General features: G+C 40.4%; 1 protein-coding gene across 4 annotated transcripts in view; it reads left to right on the top strand.

Moving 5' to 3' along the window:
* The window catches only part of CCNG2 (cyclin G2), a 63,741-nt gene extending 55,255 nt beyond the window's left edge, over positions 1-8,486 (top strand). For 2 of the 4 annotated variants that reach the window (XM_030313639.1, XM_030313636.1), the window contains exons 2-8: positions 882-1,019; positions 1,620-1,757; positions 3,041-3,291; positions 3,481-3,559; positions 3,650-3,748; positions 5,677-5,882; positions 7,038-8,486. In XM_030313639.1, coding sequence (XP_030169499.1) covers positions 882-1,019; positions 1,620-1,757; positions 3,041-3,291; positions 3,481-3,559; positions 3,650-3,748; positions 5,677-5,882; positions 7,038-7,158 — 1,032 coding nt within the window. In that variant the 3' untranslated portion in view covers positions 7,159-8,486. Of the gene's footprint in view, positions 1-769; positions 797-843; positions 1,020-1,619; positions 1,758-3,040; positions 3,292-3,480; positions 3,560-3,649; positions 3,749-5,676; positions 5,883-7,037 lie in introns of all 4 variants that reach the window. The other 2 variants (XM_030313638.1, XM_030313637.1) reach the window with 2 other exon arrangements.
* The last annotated feature ends 7,176 nt before the right edge of the window (positions 8,487-15,662 follow it).

Genomic DNA, 15,662 nt, shown 5'->3' with positions numbered 1-15,662 from the left:
GAGCGACTCCGGTCCTGCCCTCAGCCCTGCCCCGGGGGAGTGAGCACTGGAGACGGAAAGATGTTGGAAGGAGGAGTGGTTGAGTCGAGGAGGCTGAAGACAATTCTTTAGTTGCAACCCACCCCCATTTTGTCACGGGGGCTCGCTGGGGTGGTGCTTCCTGGATTGACAGCCCCAGAGCTCAGCACGGTTGAGGAACCTGGGATCAGTGGATGGACGGGTGATGTCCAGGCATGGGGTGGGCTGGACTTCTGTCCCCCGACTGGGTGGGCCACGCCACCCCACCGCTCTCTCGGATCGGGGTCTTGCCACTCGGGTGGAGCGGGGATAGGCGCTGCCGAAGCGGATGAGAAGGCTTGGGGGCTGAACTCCAGCGAGAGGGGCTTCAGGAGCTGGGCTCCCCGGGAGAGGCGGGGCTCGGGAGTCTCCTCCCTCCGGTTCTTTGTTCAGTCGCGAGACTTTCTTTCCCCTCCCCCTTATTGTGTAAAGCGCCCACTCCCAAGACCCGCTGCCTTAGGTGCCCCGGGTGCTTTCCGCGGGCAGAAGCCCCTCCCCCCCACGGCTTCAGGTAGGGCGGACGGACACTGCCGCCGCAGGGCAGTTTCCGGTTTGTGAAACCTCCGGGAGGCTGGGGCTGGCCGGTCTGACCCAGCGCTGGCCGGCGGACGACAGCGCGGCCCCTCCTCCTGCCACACCTCCCTGGCGGTGGGGGAGGATTGCGCCGGGGTTCTGGAGGACGTGACTGATCCCCTCATCCGCTCCTACCTAGGGTGTGCTGGGGCGTCTCTAGCTTGAGGTATTGACCCCAGCTCTTTTTTTGCCCACTCCCCACCCCCTCCCCAGGATACCTACTCTAACTGTGCGTGGTGTCTTTGCTGCAGATGAAGGATTTAGGGGCAGAGTATTTGGCGGGTCGTGAAGGGGTCCAGCTCTTCGGATTGTTGAACCTCTATTTAGAGCAGGAACAGAGATTCCAACCTCGAGAAAAAGGGCTGAGCTTGATCGAGGCTACACCGGAGGTAAGCCCCCAGAAAAGATGTCTTGCTCAAACAGCTGATAGGGCTTGGAAAAGGATAACTTTTAAGTTGAATCAAGATTAAAGGCTGCAAAGTTTCTTAAGATAAAATTTTGTCTTTCTAGAGTACTAAGATAAATCTTACAATCTTATGCACGAGAGTGATCCTAACCCTCGAGAAGTGTTTCTTCAAATGTGGTACCTCCAACCTGCAGCTTCTGGGGTGGGGGGGGGAGACTCTTACGTCGGAATTGAGTAGTTCCGTTGTGGAAATAGCCTTTGCCCCTGAAATACTTCATAGTAGGGCCTTTTCTTTATTAGAAAAAACAAAAATCTAACTATCTCCATTACAAGGGAGTTATATTTGCTATAACCCCTGGAAGTGACAACAGTTTTCTGAAGCTCTTCTGTAATGTAGATTTTAAAAAAGCAGTGATATGTATACATATTTTGTACCTGAAAAGGTTTGTAGCATTAAATGATTCCACTCTTTCCCCCTATATTCTTAAAGGTTAAGGGAAAAAATTACTCTATTTGAATCTAATTGTGTGTATTTATCTAGTTCTAAGAAAGTCATAACTTTGGCTCTTGGTTTTTATTTCAGGATGATAACACTTTGTGTCCAAGATTGAGAAATGCCAAAGTAGAAGATTTAAGGAGTTTAACCAACTTTTTTGGATCTTGCACTGAAACTTTTGTCCTGGCTGTCAATATTTTGGACAGATTCTTGGCTCTTATGAAGGTATTTAACCAGTGTGTGTGTGTGTGTGTGTGTGTGTGTGTGTGTGTTTTGTCTTGTATTGTTTTTGAGAGAGAGAGAGAACGAGAACGAGCAGGGAAAGAGCAGAGAGGGGAGAGAGACAGAATCCCAAACATGCTCCATACTGTCAGCATGGAGCCCAGTGCAGGGCTCTGAACTCAGGAACCCATGAGATCATGAGCTAAGCCAAAATTAAGAGTCTGACGCTTAACCGACTGAGCCACCCAGGCGTCCCTATATCTTTATATTTCTAAATGTAGTGCACAGCACAGTGCCTAGGATACAGGGGTTCGATAAATGTTTGACAAGTGAATGTAATTATGTCACTGTGCATAAACATTTTTAATTGGAATTGTGATCTTTAGTGCCAGGTTAAGAGATTACAGAATTAACTGTGTTGGATTTTAAGTTTGGTTTTGCTGTACCTCTTCTATGCCTTCTCTTTGCAGACGTGATAAAATGAAGAACACTGTTTTTAGGTATTCCCTATATACGTATACAATTCTCAAAATAAGGTTTTCACATTTTCATCTTTCATCACATTTTCTGTTGGAGCTTAGGTATTTTTAATACTGAAACATAAATTCAAGTATAGCAGTATGTTAAAGGTGACCTACTGCCTTCCCTGTGAGAAGTCTTTTCAAAGCGGGGAACCATAGTCTTATTAACCAGCTACTGTTAGAAAAATGTGGCAATTCTTCTGCCAATAGGATTGCTGTCAGCTGCTGGGTCAGTTTTCAGGGCACTGAAAAGAAAAGGGCAGCCATCTGTCCATGGCAGCTTTTACATATGCTCTGTTCTGCACAACTGATGCAATATTTCTCTTGGGCAAATTTGCACTGAAATGTAGGATGATATTTAAGGATAAGTAGAGAAGAAGATAAAAAAATAAGTTACACGAATTATTTTTATATTCAAAGAAGTATATATTTTCTTGGAGTTGAAAGGCTTAATTTATTTTGGGGGAGATTGCACTATTAGGAATTTCATGTTTGAAATACAAAGTATAATTCAGTGTTAGAAACCTAGCTGCTAAATTTGCATTTAAATTACTTAATTTAAATGCTTAAAATGCCTTTTAAAAAAGAGGAAGTTAAGTCAGTTTAAAATGTAAAAGTGATTAATTATAATTGTGAATAAGGGTAAAGTATTGGTAACAGATTGTGTTCTGTCTTAAGAGTTAGGGACATCATCATATTAAGTGTCGGCTTTACTGAATCAGAGTGACAGTTGTTAGAAGAAGCTTTTTGTTCTTTGCTTTTCAGGTGAAACCTAAACATTTGTCTTGCATTGGAGTCTGTTGTTTTTTGCTGGCTGCTAGAATAGTTGAAGAAGAATGCAATATTCCATCCACTCATGACGTAATCCGGATCAGTCAATGTAAATGTACTGCTTCTGACATAAAACGGATGGAAAAAATAATTTCAGAAAAATTGCACTATGAATTGGAAGCTACTACTGCCTTAAACTTTTTGCACTTATACCATACTATTGTACTGTGTCATACATCAGAAAGGTCAGTGGGATTAAAAGTAAAAATTTTGTGCTTTAGCGTTCCTGTAGCTAACAGTTGTAATGCCAGTGAAGTTTATATTTTTACTTTTCTAAACTTTCAACTTGGATTTTCAACAGCAAGTTTTTAGAATCATTTAAGTCTTTGGAAGTTTAATAAGTAAATATTTTGTCCTACCTTTTCATTGTATAGGAAAGAAATACTGAGTCTAGATAAACTAGAAGCTCAACTGAAAGCTTGCAACTGCCGACTTACCTTTTCAAAAGCAAAAGTAAGTTGATTTCTTGCTTACATAGGTCTCGCTGTTTCTGTTTTTAATTTTTAAAAAAATATTTTTTTCCTTTTTTTTTTTTTTTAATAGCCATCTGTGTTAGCTTTGTGCCTTCTCAATTTGGAAGTAGAAACTTTGAAATCCATTGAATTACTGGAAATTCTTCTGCTTGTTAAAAAACATTCCAAGGTAATTGATCTTCAGTTCTTATTCTTTAAAGCAGACTTGTTACCTAATTTATCAGTTTTTTACCCCTGTGGTGATTTAAACATTAAATAATAACCTTATGGGCCTTTTACCTTTTCCACTTTTGTACCTCATGTGTTGACGTTCTCAAAATGCAGCTCTGACCCAGACACTATTAAACTGGAAGGGAACCTGATCACTTACCCTAGCTTCTTTCTATGTTCAGATGTTGTATCTTCTCTGGTATTGTCACTTATTGATAACAGTGTTCTGCAGTGCAACATGCAGATTATTCAAAAATACATACTAGGAAATAGACTTAGTAAATATACTAATGGCAGCCCGTTACATCTGTAGGGCTGAATCATTATCCCATTAGTAGCATTACCAAAATAACTTCAACAATGTTTTTCTTTTTAAACCTTTTAAGCCAGCTCAATAAGTTTTGCAGTAAAGGGTGTTAGTACTAAAAGGAGTGCCTCAGGGTTCTGTTAGCACAGAGGCAGGGCAGACTGAGAGGCACTATGACTGGGAGTCTCATTGGACCAAAAAAATCTTAGACAATGAAAGTTTGGGTAGCAGAGGCTTGTGGCCAAAGGTTGGTGGACTAGAAGAGTTTGGGAATCATTTTAAGGTTGGCTTGTAGTTGGAATGTCTAGGTGATAGTCAGAAGCCAGGAGTAAGGAGATCCAACTCAAATAGTGATTTTGGAAGCCAAGCATGGAAATGAGACAAGGAGTCATGAATGACCAAGATTTGAACCTAATGATGGGGAGAACGTTGACCCCATTGAAGGAAGCTTGAGAGACACTAATTTGTGATCAAATTATGATTTTAGGTATTTGTATATCTTTCAGGTAGGTAGATATTTAGCAGATATTTGGCAGCCTGGAATAAAAACTCAGAAGGTAAATTGTAGTTGGAGATTGAAATATGAAATTTCTCATTAAGAAATAATAATAGAAACCATAAGAAACTTGTGGGAGTTCTTTGTTTCGGGGTCAGTTGAAACTCTGGGTTTTCAGTGTTGGTGGTTTTCCCCTTAAGAGTCCAGTGAAGGAGGGTACATGAGACAAGTAAGTGCGCCGTCAGGTTGGAAAAAAGTTACCAACAAGGAGGTGGTCAGGAATATTGAATTTAGATGAGATGCCCAGTATAAAAAGAATTGAAGGAGGCTATTCTATACCTAGAGGAGATGTCAGTAGAAAGAGAAGCTAGTGGTAGAAGCCAGATTGCAAAGGGGTTAAGATGTAGCTGGATTAGGTGGAAATGGAGACCATGATGATATAAAATTATCTTCTGTTTGTGGCAAAAGTATTTGTGAAGTGTTTTGTTTTTAGCAGATGAATTCTAGCTTTCATTTAAATAATGAACTTACTAGTTTTAATCCAAACCTTTTATAATAACGTTATCTGGAAATATCTTAAGTGAAAATTGACTCATTAATAAATTGGGGCATTTCCCAGTGGTGGAGAGGCTATGCCCTTTTGGGGAAATTCCTCTTCTGTCATATTGCTAACTTCCCCATTAGCATGTATCTGGTGTCTTTAGCAATCCAAACAATGCTATGTCACGGAAACCTAAATCATGTTACATTCCTTTCATTGAGGCTATTAAAGGATATACTTAATAATTGGCTGATTAGCAGACCTAATGTTTTTAGGTCAGTGTATTTTCTTAAAATAGGCAAAGCATTTTATTAGGTTCTGTGTAAATTGTTTGTATCTGTGATGCTCCTCCCTTAAATCAGCGGTTACCAAATTTTGACTGCTCATTCGAATCACTTGTGGAGCTTTAAAAAATCTTGACGTCCAGCTCACATCCCATATCAAATAAGAATATCTGGTGGTGGGAGCCAGGCATCAGTATATTTTAAGCATCATAGGTGATTCTGAGGTATTTAACTTCTTCGTTAAAATATTTTTTTCCAGGTTAATGACACCGAGTTCATTTACTGGAGGGAGTTGGTTTCTAAATGCTTAGCTGAATATTCTTCTCCTGAATGTTGCAAACCAGATCTTAAGAAACTGGTTTGGATTGTTTCAAGGCGCACAGCCCAGAACCTCCACAACAGCTACTATAGTGTTCCTGAGCTGCCAACAATACCAGAAGGGGGTTGTTTTGATGAAAGTGAAAGGTAAGCAGGTTCCTTGACAAATTAGACCTCCTCAGAGTAAGTAACACTGATTTTACACTCAAAATGGAACCTGGCAATACTACACAGTATTAGAGAAAGCCAATAGCATCATCTCTTCAGCTGAGAAAATTAGCTAGAGGTAGTTTTATTAAAATAGGTGAGGATTTAGTGATATGCTCCCAACCTCCCCCCCCTCCCTTTTTTTTTCGTTATTAAAAAAAGCAAAACATGATGCTCTGTATTCCATCTCCAGGACTTGTAACTGGAAGTTTGTACCTTTTGACCACTTTCGTCTATTTTATCCCTCCCTCTGTCAACCACCAATATGTTCTCTGCATCTATGAGTTCTGGTTTTTGTTTTTTTCATTCTTAGATTCCACACTGAAGTGAGATCATACAGTATTTGTCTTTCTCAGTATGACTTGTTTCATTGCCTCCCTTTTTGAAAACTGGTTGTTTCACATCTCCCTTGCTCTCTGAAATCTAGTTTAAGAACAAACAAAACCTGAAATGGCTTTACCAGCTTTTCAGGGTTAGTATGGATTCCTAATATGGTGCTGCGGGTTAAATGACCAGAAAAGAGAGGGAACCACCGCCACTAATGTGGCAGACTTATGTAGGTATTTTTACGGTTTTGTCAGATGCCATTGCCTTGCTCAGAGTTCATTTTCGTTCATAAAATGAATACTTTTATTAAATTTGATTGTTTTACCATCTAGAAATAATGAGTTTTATTTTCAGTTTACTGGTTTCTTGGTTTGATATTTGAGAGTAATAGGGATACAATTGTTAATGCAAGAAAGATATCAAAACCATGTGATTGAAGATATGCTGTCCTTAGTCTCCATTTATTGGATTTAAAGTGGTTAGAATTGTAGTTAGTTGCTAATATGTATTAATTGGTACAAGAATAATAGTTTGGCAGATGGTAATTTATCTAAATCTCTTAGAATCTATATTTTCTAAGATTACAATAGATTACAATTCCATTTTAGGAAGTCCTTATAAGTTAAATTTTGTCTCTATAAAGTTTAAATTTTGATACAGAAACCCTGAGACTAAAGATACCCATTTAGCAGTTTCATTTGGCCTGTAAAACCTTTAAGTATTTTCTAAATAATGGAATCTTCTTCTTGTGTCTTGTTCTCCCTTTAGTGAGGACTCTTGTGAAGATATGAGTTGTGAAGAGAGTCTCAGCAGCTCTCCTTCCAGCGATCAAGAGTGCACTTTCTTTTTCAACTTCAAAGTGGCGCAGACATTGTGCTTTCCATCTTAGAAATGTAATTGTTCTGTGTCAGAATTTAAAGTGCGTATACAGGTTTCAAAGCAATAAATGGGGGAGTAGGTAGTTTTCTGGTCCATCCCCCATCTAGGCAGGAATCGCATAGACTAGAATACCTACCTTCTATTTATTATTCAGATCAGATCTGGCCTATTTTCATATTTAATCCTAAGCCATCAAATGGGTTAGTGCCTCGTAAACAATTAACAATGTTTTACACATTGGCACTTTATTTTTCTCATTGATCTTTAGCTACTTGGGGGAGGAGGGAAGGTGCTGATACCTTCAATTTATTACTTTTCAAGAAGATTTTTAAAGATGAATAGTGTAGCTTATCTTAAACTTTTTATAAAGCCTTCACGTGTCTTTCTTTAAACAGATTGGGAGCATAAAAGTGCTTCCTCAGCAGGGACATTGGATAATCCTTTAATGGTTTATCATAGATCTCCCCTACTTTCCATTCTCAGAACAGAGAATATACTCATAAATGTCAGACAACTTTTTTTGTTGCTTTGTTGTTTTCTAAATGATCACTTACTCTCTGATGCAGACTCTATAAACTTAGGAATTATAATAGTGACATTTCTGTGAATTTTAGTATATAATGTGTTAATTGAGGTTTCTGCTAAAGCAGAAATCATTGACAGGCTAGGGTTGTTAGATAGTTGCATTTCTAATGCCTAAGTATTGTCAGACTATAGTATTATTTTAATGTTATTAAAACAATCCATAATCTATTAGTTATGCATGCATCTATATGAAAGCAGTACAGGAAGTTGAAGAGAACTATAGGTAACTGGAATGATAAATGTTGATCTTTGTAGCATATTTTATTTCATTTTCTTATATTAAAAAAAAAGTCTGCATGATTATGTTTTATTCCCTTTATAATTCACGTTTCAAAAATATTGGTATTAGTGTATGGGTGCCAAGACTGAACATGAAGTAAAAAAAAAAAAAGTTAAGTGTTTGTAGCATTCTAGTTTTAAGCATATCTGTGTGGTGGTACAGCCATGAGAATAGGGATTTACAAACTCTGTACACTTGGGATTTTGTACAGAGAATTTTTTTTAACTTTATAAATTGTATATGAAAATGTAAATCTTTAAAAATGTACATAAAAATACTGTATTTTTTTACCTTGTGTGTGTGGTAGTCTAGTCATTGCATGTAAATATAATTTATTGTGTATTCTGTTATTCTAAATAATACATTGATGACTTTTTAAATGGTCAGTCAACATCCATTGGATGTTTTCTGAAGTGAATCTTTTTGAAGTAATGATAGATTACAACTCAAAATAAAAAGATTAATGAATTATACTCTTCGTCTGCAATCTTATCTTAATTTTTTTGGCAAAAAGAAAAAGTGCTTGCTGTATTTCAGTGGGAAGGCTTGAAGTGAGGCTGGAGTGCCTCCAAGGTAAGCTGTCTATCTGGTTACCAGAAGTCCTCTAGGTAATATTTCTTCATCACAGTTTGGCCCTCAGCCTTGGAGATACTGAAAGCAAATCTGTCACTCGAGAATTGACCGCTCTCTGGGGTGGACTTATATTAAACAAAAGAGTGATGTATTGACCTGAATGCCTATTAATTTATAGCGAAAGGCAACAGGTATCAAGTACACCGGAATACTCGGGTTGGGAGATCGATAGTTTCTTTCTGCAGACACGCCAAATTCTAATCAGAAGGTTGCTTGGCAAATAAACACGAGGGGTGTTATTATGACTGACCCTGCCAGCCTCTGGCTCTTTGGACCTCTTTTTCCAAGACTTAGGCTTGTTTTGAAAGTCATGGCGTGTGTGTGTGTGTGTGTGTGTGTGTATGTAGGAGCATATGTTACCCGTCTAGTTAATTTTGCAGACTTGTTTTCTCTAGTTGGTTAGAAAATCAGATCTACTAATGTGGTTTTCATTTAATACTAATACCTCTTCTCCCTTGGAGATAGGGCCATGTTTTCCTAACCCTCCTAGGGCTGACTCTTGGCTTGAGGATGACCTTCTCCTTAGGTAATTTGGGTAATAGACAATATATTCTGCTTTCAGATTTTGATTTGTTGAAACATAAAAGGTATTGGTGGCTTTCTAAATCTCAAAACCCTCTTCATTCAGTTCAGGATTTCACTGCTTTTCTTACTAGATGCTCTTACTGTGAATTTGCACACATGGTTTCATCTGTTCCCCTTTCTGGTTTTCAGTACGTTTGGTCTAGCTATCTTTACTGAGCTTCCAGCTTGTTTTTTCACAACTGGCCACCCCACTTGCAAGTTTTTGAATACTCCCAAACCTGCTATTCCTGTATGTTTATCTTGGTGAATAGGTATTCCATTTACTCAAGTTGGAAACTTAAGGGATATCCACATCTCCTCCTACCTCTTTACTGGAGGTTTCCATTTATATGATTTCATTTATACTGTGTAGCTCTTCGTACTACTCTGTCTCCTCTTTTCTGCCACTGGCTTGGTTGAACCCTGTACTTAACCCTGTACAGCAGAGTCATTACAAGATCTTAGTCATCTCCTAGGATGTGGCATGCATACTTCATTGCTTCTGCTGCCTCATGCTGCTGTATCATTGCCTGGTCCCTTGGTCTCCACCCATTTGGCCCTCAGGAAGAGAGATTGAATAAATAACATGTTTTAATCACCTGTCACACTCAGTTAATATTCAGGTCAACTGTAGAGGCATTGGTTGTAGAATTCATGACAATTTTAACCAGTTTTTTTTTTTTTTTGTCAAAGATTTGACTTTTCCCTTCAATTCCTTTTCTTTCAACACTAAGTTCTAACATGATGTTCCCCCTTGCCTCCCACCTTCCCCTGTGCACATACAAATTGCTAGCTTATTTAGGCAACCCATTTTTATTTTTTTATTTTTTTAATTTTTTTAGGCAACCCATTTTACCAGGTTCTTACATGGACAAAGACCATGTACTTTGCATTTGTCACTTTTGAACCAAGTGTTTCTAATTATTTGTACCAGAAATTGGTCAACAACTTACTGTTTTTGTGTTTAGCAAATCAGGTTGTGTGGTAGATAGTTTCCTAATAGCTAATGATTCTTTCTATCCCTATGTGTACATGCTGCTCTTTCCCATCAAGAGGTGGAGTCTGTTCCCCTTGAATTTCAGCTGGCCTCGTGCCTGGTTTTGCTTACCAAAGTGCAGTGGAAGAATTTCAGTGTATGTCCAACCCTAAGGCTTTAAGAAGACTGGCAGCTTCCCTTTTATCCTTCTTGGAGGCCAGCCACCATGCTGCAGAGAAGCTTGGGTTAGATTACTGAAAGAGGAGAGGCCAGGTGGAGAGAGGTGCTTCTTGAGGATGAGAGGTCATCTTGGATGTTCTAGTGTTAGCTAAGCTTCCGGCTGAATGCAACTTGCACAGGTGTCCTCGGCTACAACACACAGAGCCAAGGAACCACCTAGCTCATCCCACTCAATCCACAGACTCATGAAAACAATGAGTTTTTTAAGCCACTAGGTTTTGGGGTGGTTTGTTATATACAGCAAGAGTTAATTGAGATAGGCTGCTTGTTATTTATTGTCTGATGGTTACTTCTGAGTGCTGATACTATGTTTTTCTTTCTAATGATGTGTATCTGTAGTTTCCATTTTTTCCTTTTAAAATAGATTTATTATGGTATTAACAGAATAAAGAATGAACTTCAAAAAACCCACACTGATTATATCCTTTCTTTGATTAAAATCCTTAATGGCTTCACATTGTTCCTTCGCATCAAGTTCAAACTGCTTACCAAGGCTTACAAGACCCTGCTTGATTTGATCCCTGCTCCCTTCTCAGCTTCATCCCTCATGGCAGCCATGTACACCTTTCCAGCCTAATTGCCTTTAAGTTTATTTGTGAGAGCATGAGTCAGACAGGGGCAGAGAGGAAGAGAGAGAATCCCAAGCAGGCTCTGCACTGTCGGTGCAGAGCCCCATGCGGGTCTCAAACCCACAAAACGCGAGATCATGACCTGAGCCAAAGTCGGGTGCATAACTGACTGAGCCACCCAGGTGCTCCAGCCTGATTGCCTTTTACCTCCTCCTATTCACTATGCTTCTGTTCACTTCAGTGGCTTCATGCATACTCTTTCATCTGCCTGGAACACCTTCCCTGTCATCCTTATCTGGCAAACTCCTACCTTCCACCTTCAGAGTCATTCCATTTCCTCCAGATATGTGAATGCCTACTAATGTGCGAGGCACTACAATAAGAGCTTTACACATAAAACCAAACACAACGCACAGTGTCCCTGCCCTCATGCAACTTAGTGGTGAAACCAAACAATGCACAGCAAAGAATATGACTTTTTTTTTTTTTCAACGTTTATTTATTTTTGGGACAGAGAGAGACAGAGCATGAACGGGGGAGGGGCAGAGAGAGAGGGAGACACAGAATCGGAAACAGGCTCCAGGCTCTGAGCCATCAGCCCAGAGCCTGACGCGGGGCTCGAACTCACGGACCGCGAGATCGTGACCTGGCTGAAGTCGGACGCTTAACCGACTGCGCCACCCAGGCGCCCCAAAGAATATGACTTTTAAAGGTTATGATGATATTTTCTTCCAAGAAATCTTTCTGGAGCTCCTTCATTTTCCTCTCTTTCTCAGTGCTACATGTTTCCATAAAACTATATTTTCCTTACCCTAGCAGTCAATACCCTGCTTGTCTGTCTCCCTTGTTTGCTTACCTTACCTGTCCGCTCTGGGAAGGCAGGGGCTGCTTGTTGCATTCCCAACACCCAGCATAGTATCTGGCCCTCCTTCTCCTCTGGCTGTTACTCATAACAAGTAACTTTACTGACCAATTGATATGTTTCAGGCACCCTACAAGAATTATTTCATTTTTGCCATAATCTATTAGACAAATACTGCTGTTGGTCCCATTTTACAAGGAAAGAAGCTAAGGATTAGACAAGTACTTTGACATAGATCTGATAGGTAGCAGGGCTGAGATCCAAACCAAGCCCATCTGCCAAACCCTATGCTCTTTCTTAACCACAATGCTAAACTACTACCCAGATGTTGATGGCACTCATTAAACAGTTGTTGAATGAGTGACATAAAAGTTCTTATAAGGAAAACGCTGCTCATTATACCAGTAAAATAAGTCACAGTATTCTTCTCTTCAACTTCTAAGTGCTTACACCCATATGAAGAAAAAGTGGCTAAGATTTAGAGTTAAAATGTCTTTAATTGCCCAGGAGTTACAAGTGGTAATAGAAAAATTCAAGACCGTATATTGGTAGAGAAGATGAAGTCTCTCAAAAGCTGGGATTTTAATTTGCCCTGGAAACTTCTTTGTGCTCTCCTGAGCCCTTCCCAATGTGGGCCCTTCCCAATCCCTGGTTCCTTTTTTATGCTTAGGTTATAGTTTATACTTTATCATTATCTTGGGTTCCAAGGCCCGCAGTCATTCGGTGTTAAAGGGGGTGGAACTTTGTATCAATAAAGGACTGTTTGGTTAAAGGTCTGCTTGCCCTTTGCTTGTCTTACTATTATCCAACGTAACCATCATCTCCCACTTGCTCATTTACTGTTCTGGGATTTTTCCAATAATTATTTCATGTGTCTGTGGTTTATTCCTTTGCCTAACTTCTAAGCTTCTCTTGAGAAGAGACCATGTGATATGCTTCCTTTTTATCCTTCATGGTGCCTAGTATAATGCTGGGTAAAACAGGTGTCAACATCTTCTACATGTATCTCACCTGATGGTGCCTTTTCCATTCCTGATTGCAGTGATTCATAGCTTGTAGAGATGAACTTCCTTGCATGCAAAGATGAATTCACCCTTCCCAAAGTTAGGATTTCACATCATTACTAGGCATGCAGGGGGCCATAGCCCACTGCTACAATTTATACACGTTATTCATGAGTAAGATGTAGTGATCAGGAACACAGGCTCTCTAACCAGACTGTCAAGATTTTATCCTGATTTGGCCATTCAGTATGTGACCTGATTGGCTGTTAACTAAAGTGTTTGTGCCTCAGTTTCTCTGTGTAAAGGGGTAAGTAACATTACTTACTTGTTTTGGACACAGAAATGTGCTGCCTAGATGTTTCAGCTGTTGGGAGTGCTTTTGACACAAAACCTTCAGCTAACAACCCTTTTGAGGTCATGCACCCAGAGAACAGCCCCACCCAAGGTCATATCCTGCCCAGGAGAGCCCACATCTATGCCAGATTAAGGCGAGAGGAGGTATAAAGGCTTGGTCACTTTGGTCCAACACAGGAAAACCCAGATGGATCATTTTGGTCTCAGTGCTCCCCATGGGGGTTGGCTGAGGTTACTGTTGGGCCTGCATTGTGGCTCAATTCCCTACACCCTAACATGCTTTCTTTCCCTCTCTGCCATGGATGTTGATCCCAAGGGTGCTTCCTAAGGAACATCCTGCACCATAAACTTTGTCTCAGAGTCTGCTTCCTGCACATCACCACAGTAACACTAACTGGTGGGGTTACTATGTGTATTGAATGACATGATGACACAAGATAAAGAATTTGAAACAGTGCTTGATATGCTCCCAGTAAATATTGGCTATAATAATTATTACCCTACTTTTGCCCGATCTTCTTACTTCCCTGCTGAGATAAGACTCAATTTATTCAACTATTGTTGAGCTGCTATGATGTAGTGACTTTTACTCTAGGCACTTAGAATACAAAAAGGAATCAAAGCCCAGGTGTTACCATTGAGAAGCTCATACTCTAAAGGGAGAGGCAGACAATCAATTACTATGCAATGTAAGAAGTACAATAACAGAAATGTGTTCAAGTCACAGTATAGCATCTTCTGGATAGAACCAAATGATTTCTGATAATCATTTGGTGTGATTTTGGTAATTTCAGGGAGGCCTTGATGGTCCATCCTGTTTCCTGTGCCCCTCACATCCCTGTTTCCCTCTAGTGCATTCTGTCATTCTCACTTCTGGAAAATCTTTCTTTTAGCTAAAGATTATGAGTCTGAGGAAATGCAAATATCTCCAGCAGGGTTTATACTGTAATGGGATTCAGAAACTATGGTTTGAGTACCTGTTCATTGTGAGTATAGTTTTGGGCAAGAAACACGTGTTAGTTTGGGAACCTTAGAAAGCAGATGCTGAGAAGTCAGAAGTGCAGTAGGTTTGTTCAGGGGTGGTGTCTGTGAATGAGAAAGTGGGAGGAAGGTGGGTTGACAGGGAGAGCCTGGGGCTGTGAGGCAGGTCTGACAAAGACTCACCTAACCTGGGAACTCCAGCTGCCAGTTAGAACAGCCCCATGGATGGTAATGGCCAGGCTCAGCACTCCCAGTGCTCAGTCACTGGCTGGGGTCTGTTCTCGAAGAGCGTGGCCTGGTGCAGAGGTGGCTCCTGAAGGGGCTGCCCCTGGTGGCTGTTGGCTACTGGTCTCCTTACAGGGGATGGCAGGTCCTTTCCAGAGAAAGATGCAACTGGTGCATCTCCAAGGTGTTACCTACCACCTCTGAACAAGTGTTTTAATCTGAAAAGGGGAGATACTGAGAACTGCAAAAATTCTTAGCAAGATCACTCCATCCAAACCCCTGCACTAGAGACTTGAGCAAATTTTAGCAGGCCTTTAGCTTTTGGTTATGTCCCTGGGACAACCCCAGCCCCCACAGCTGGGAAGAGAACTTTCGGTCCATTCTAGCCAACACCTGACTTCCCTTTCCTACAGCACTTACTAAAAAGGTCCAAACGTTGTGAATCCTTTTCCTAATCCTTTGACATGTGACACTTTTTCTAGCCCTTTGATGTGTGATATTCAGGAGTGTCTTTCTCAAGTATCTGAAAACCTCTGCGATGTAATCATTAGGAAGAGTAGGGCTTCTGTCTCCCAGTGTCTGTGGGAAGCTAGCATCCTAACTTTGAAAGCTGCTGGATAGAGGGCACAGCTGGCCTAACCACATTTACACTCACCAACTCTGTCACTTAAAAAAAATTTTTTTTTAATGTTTATTTATTTTTGAGAGAAAGAGAGACAGAGTGCAAGTGGGGGAGGTGCAGAGAGACAGGGAGACACAGAATGTGAGTCAGGCTCCAGGCTCTGAGCTGTCAGCACAGAGCCCAACACGGGACTCGAACTCACAGACCGTGAGATCACAACCTGAGCCAAAGTCAGACGCTCAACCGACTGAGCCACCCAGGCGCCCCCAACTTTGTCATTTTTTATTGAGCCTCTGCTTAGCTCTTTCTCTCCTGGTTTCTCTTTTCACCACCTTAACTAATGCCTAGTTTTGCTAATCTTTGACAATGCTAAGATTTTTCTACATCACAGTGTTGTGAGGACTGAATGAGTTTGTGAGAAAAAAGAAGTTATTTTGTAAACTGGGAATCTCTTTACAAATATAAATGGTTGTCAGTGTGAAGGCATTGCATATATTTTCCTGAGAGACAGTTTTAAAAATTACATCAAAAATATTTTTTCTGTTAATAAATCTCCTTTCTAAAAATGTAAACAATATAGAGAAAGTGATAATACCTACAATGCTACCCCTCAGAGATA

Source organism: Lynx canadensis, chromosome B1 (genome assembly GCF_007474595.2).
Source record: "Lynx canadensis isolate LIC74 chromosome B1, mLynCan4.pri.v2, whole genome shotgun sequence".
Classification (NCBI taxonomy): Eukaryota; Metazoa; Chordata; class Mammalia; order Carnivora; family Felidae; genus Lynx; species Lynx canadensis.
This window is presented reverse-complemented; position numbering and strand designations above follow the sequence as displayed.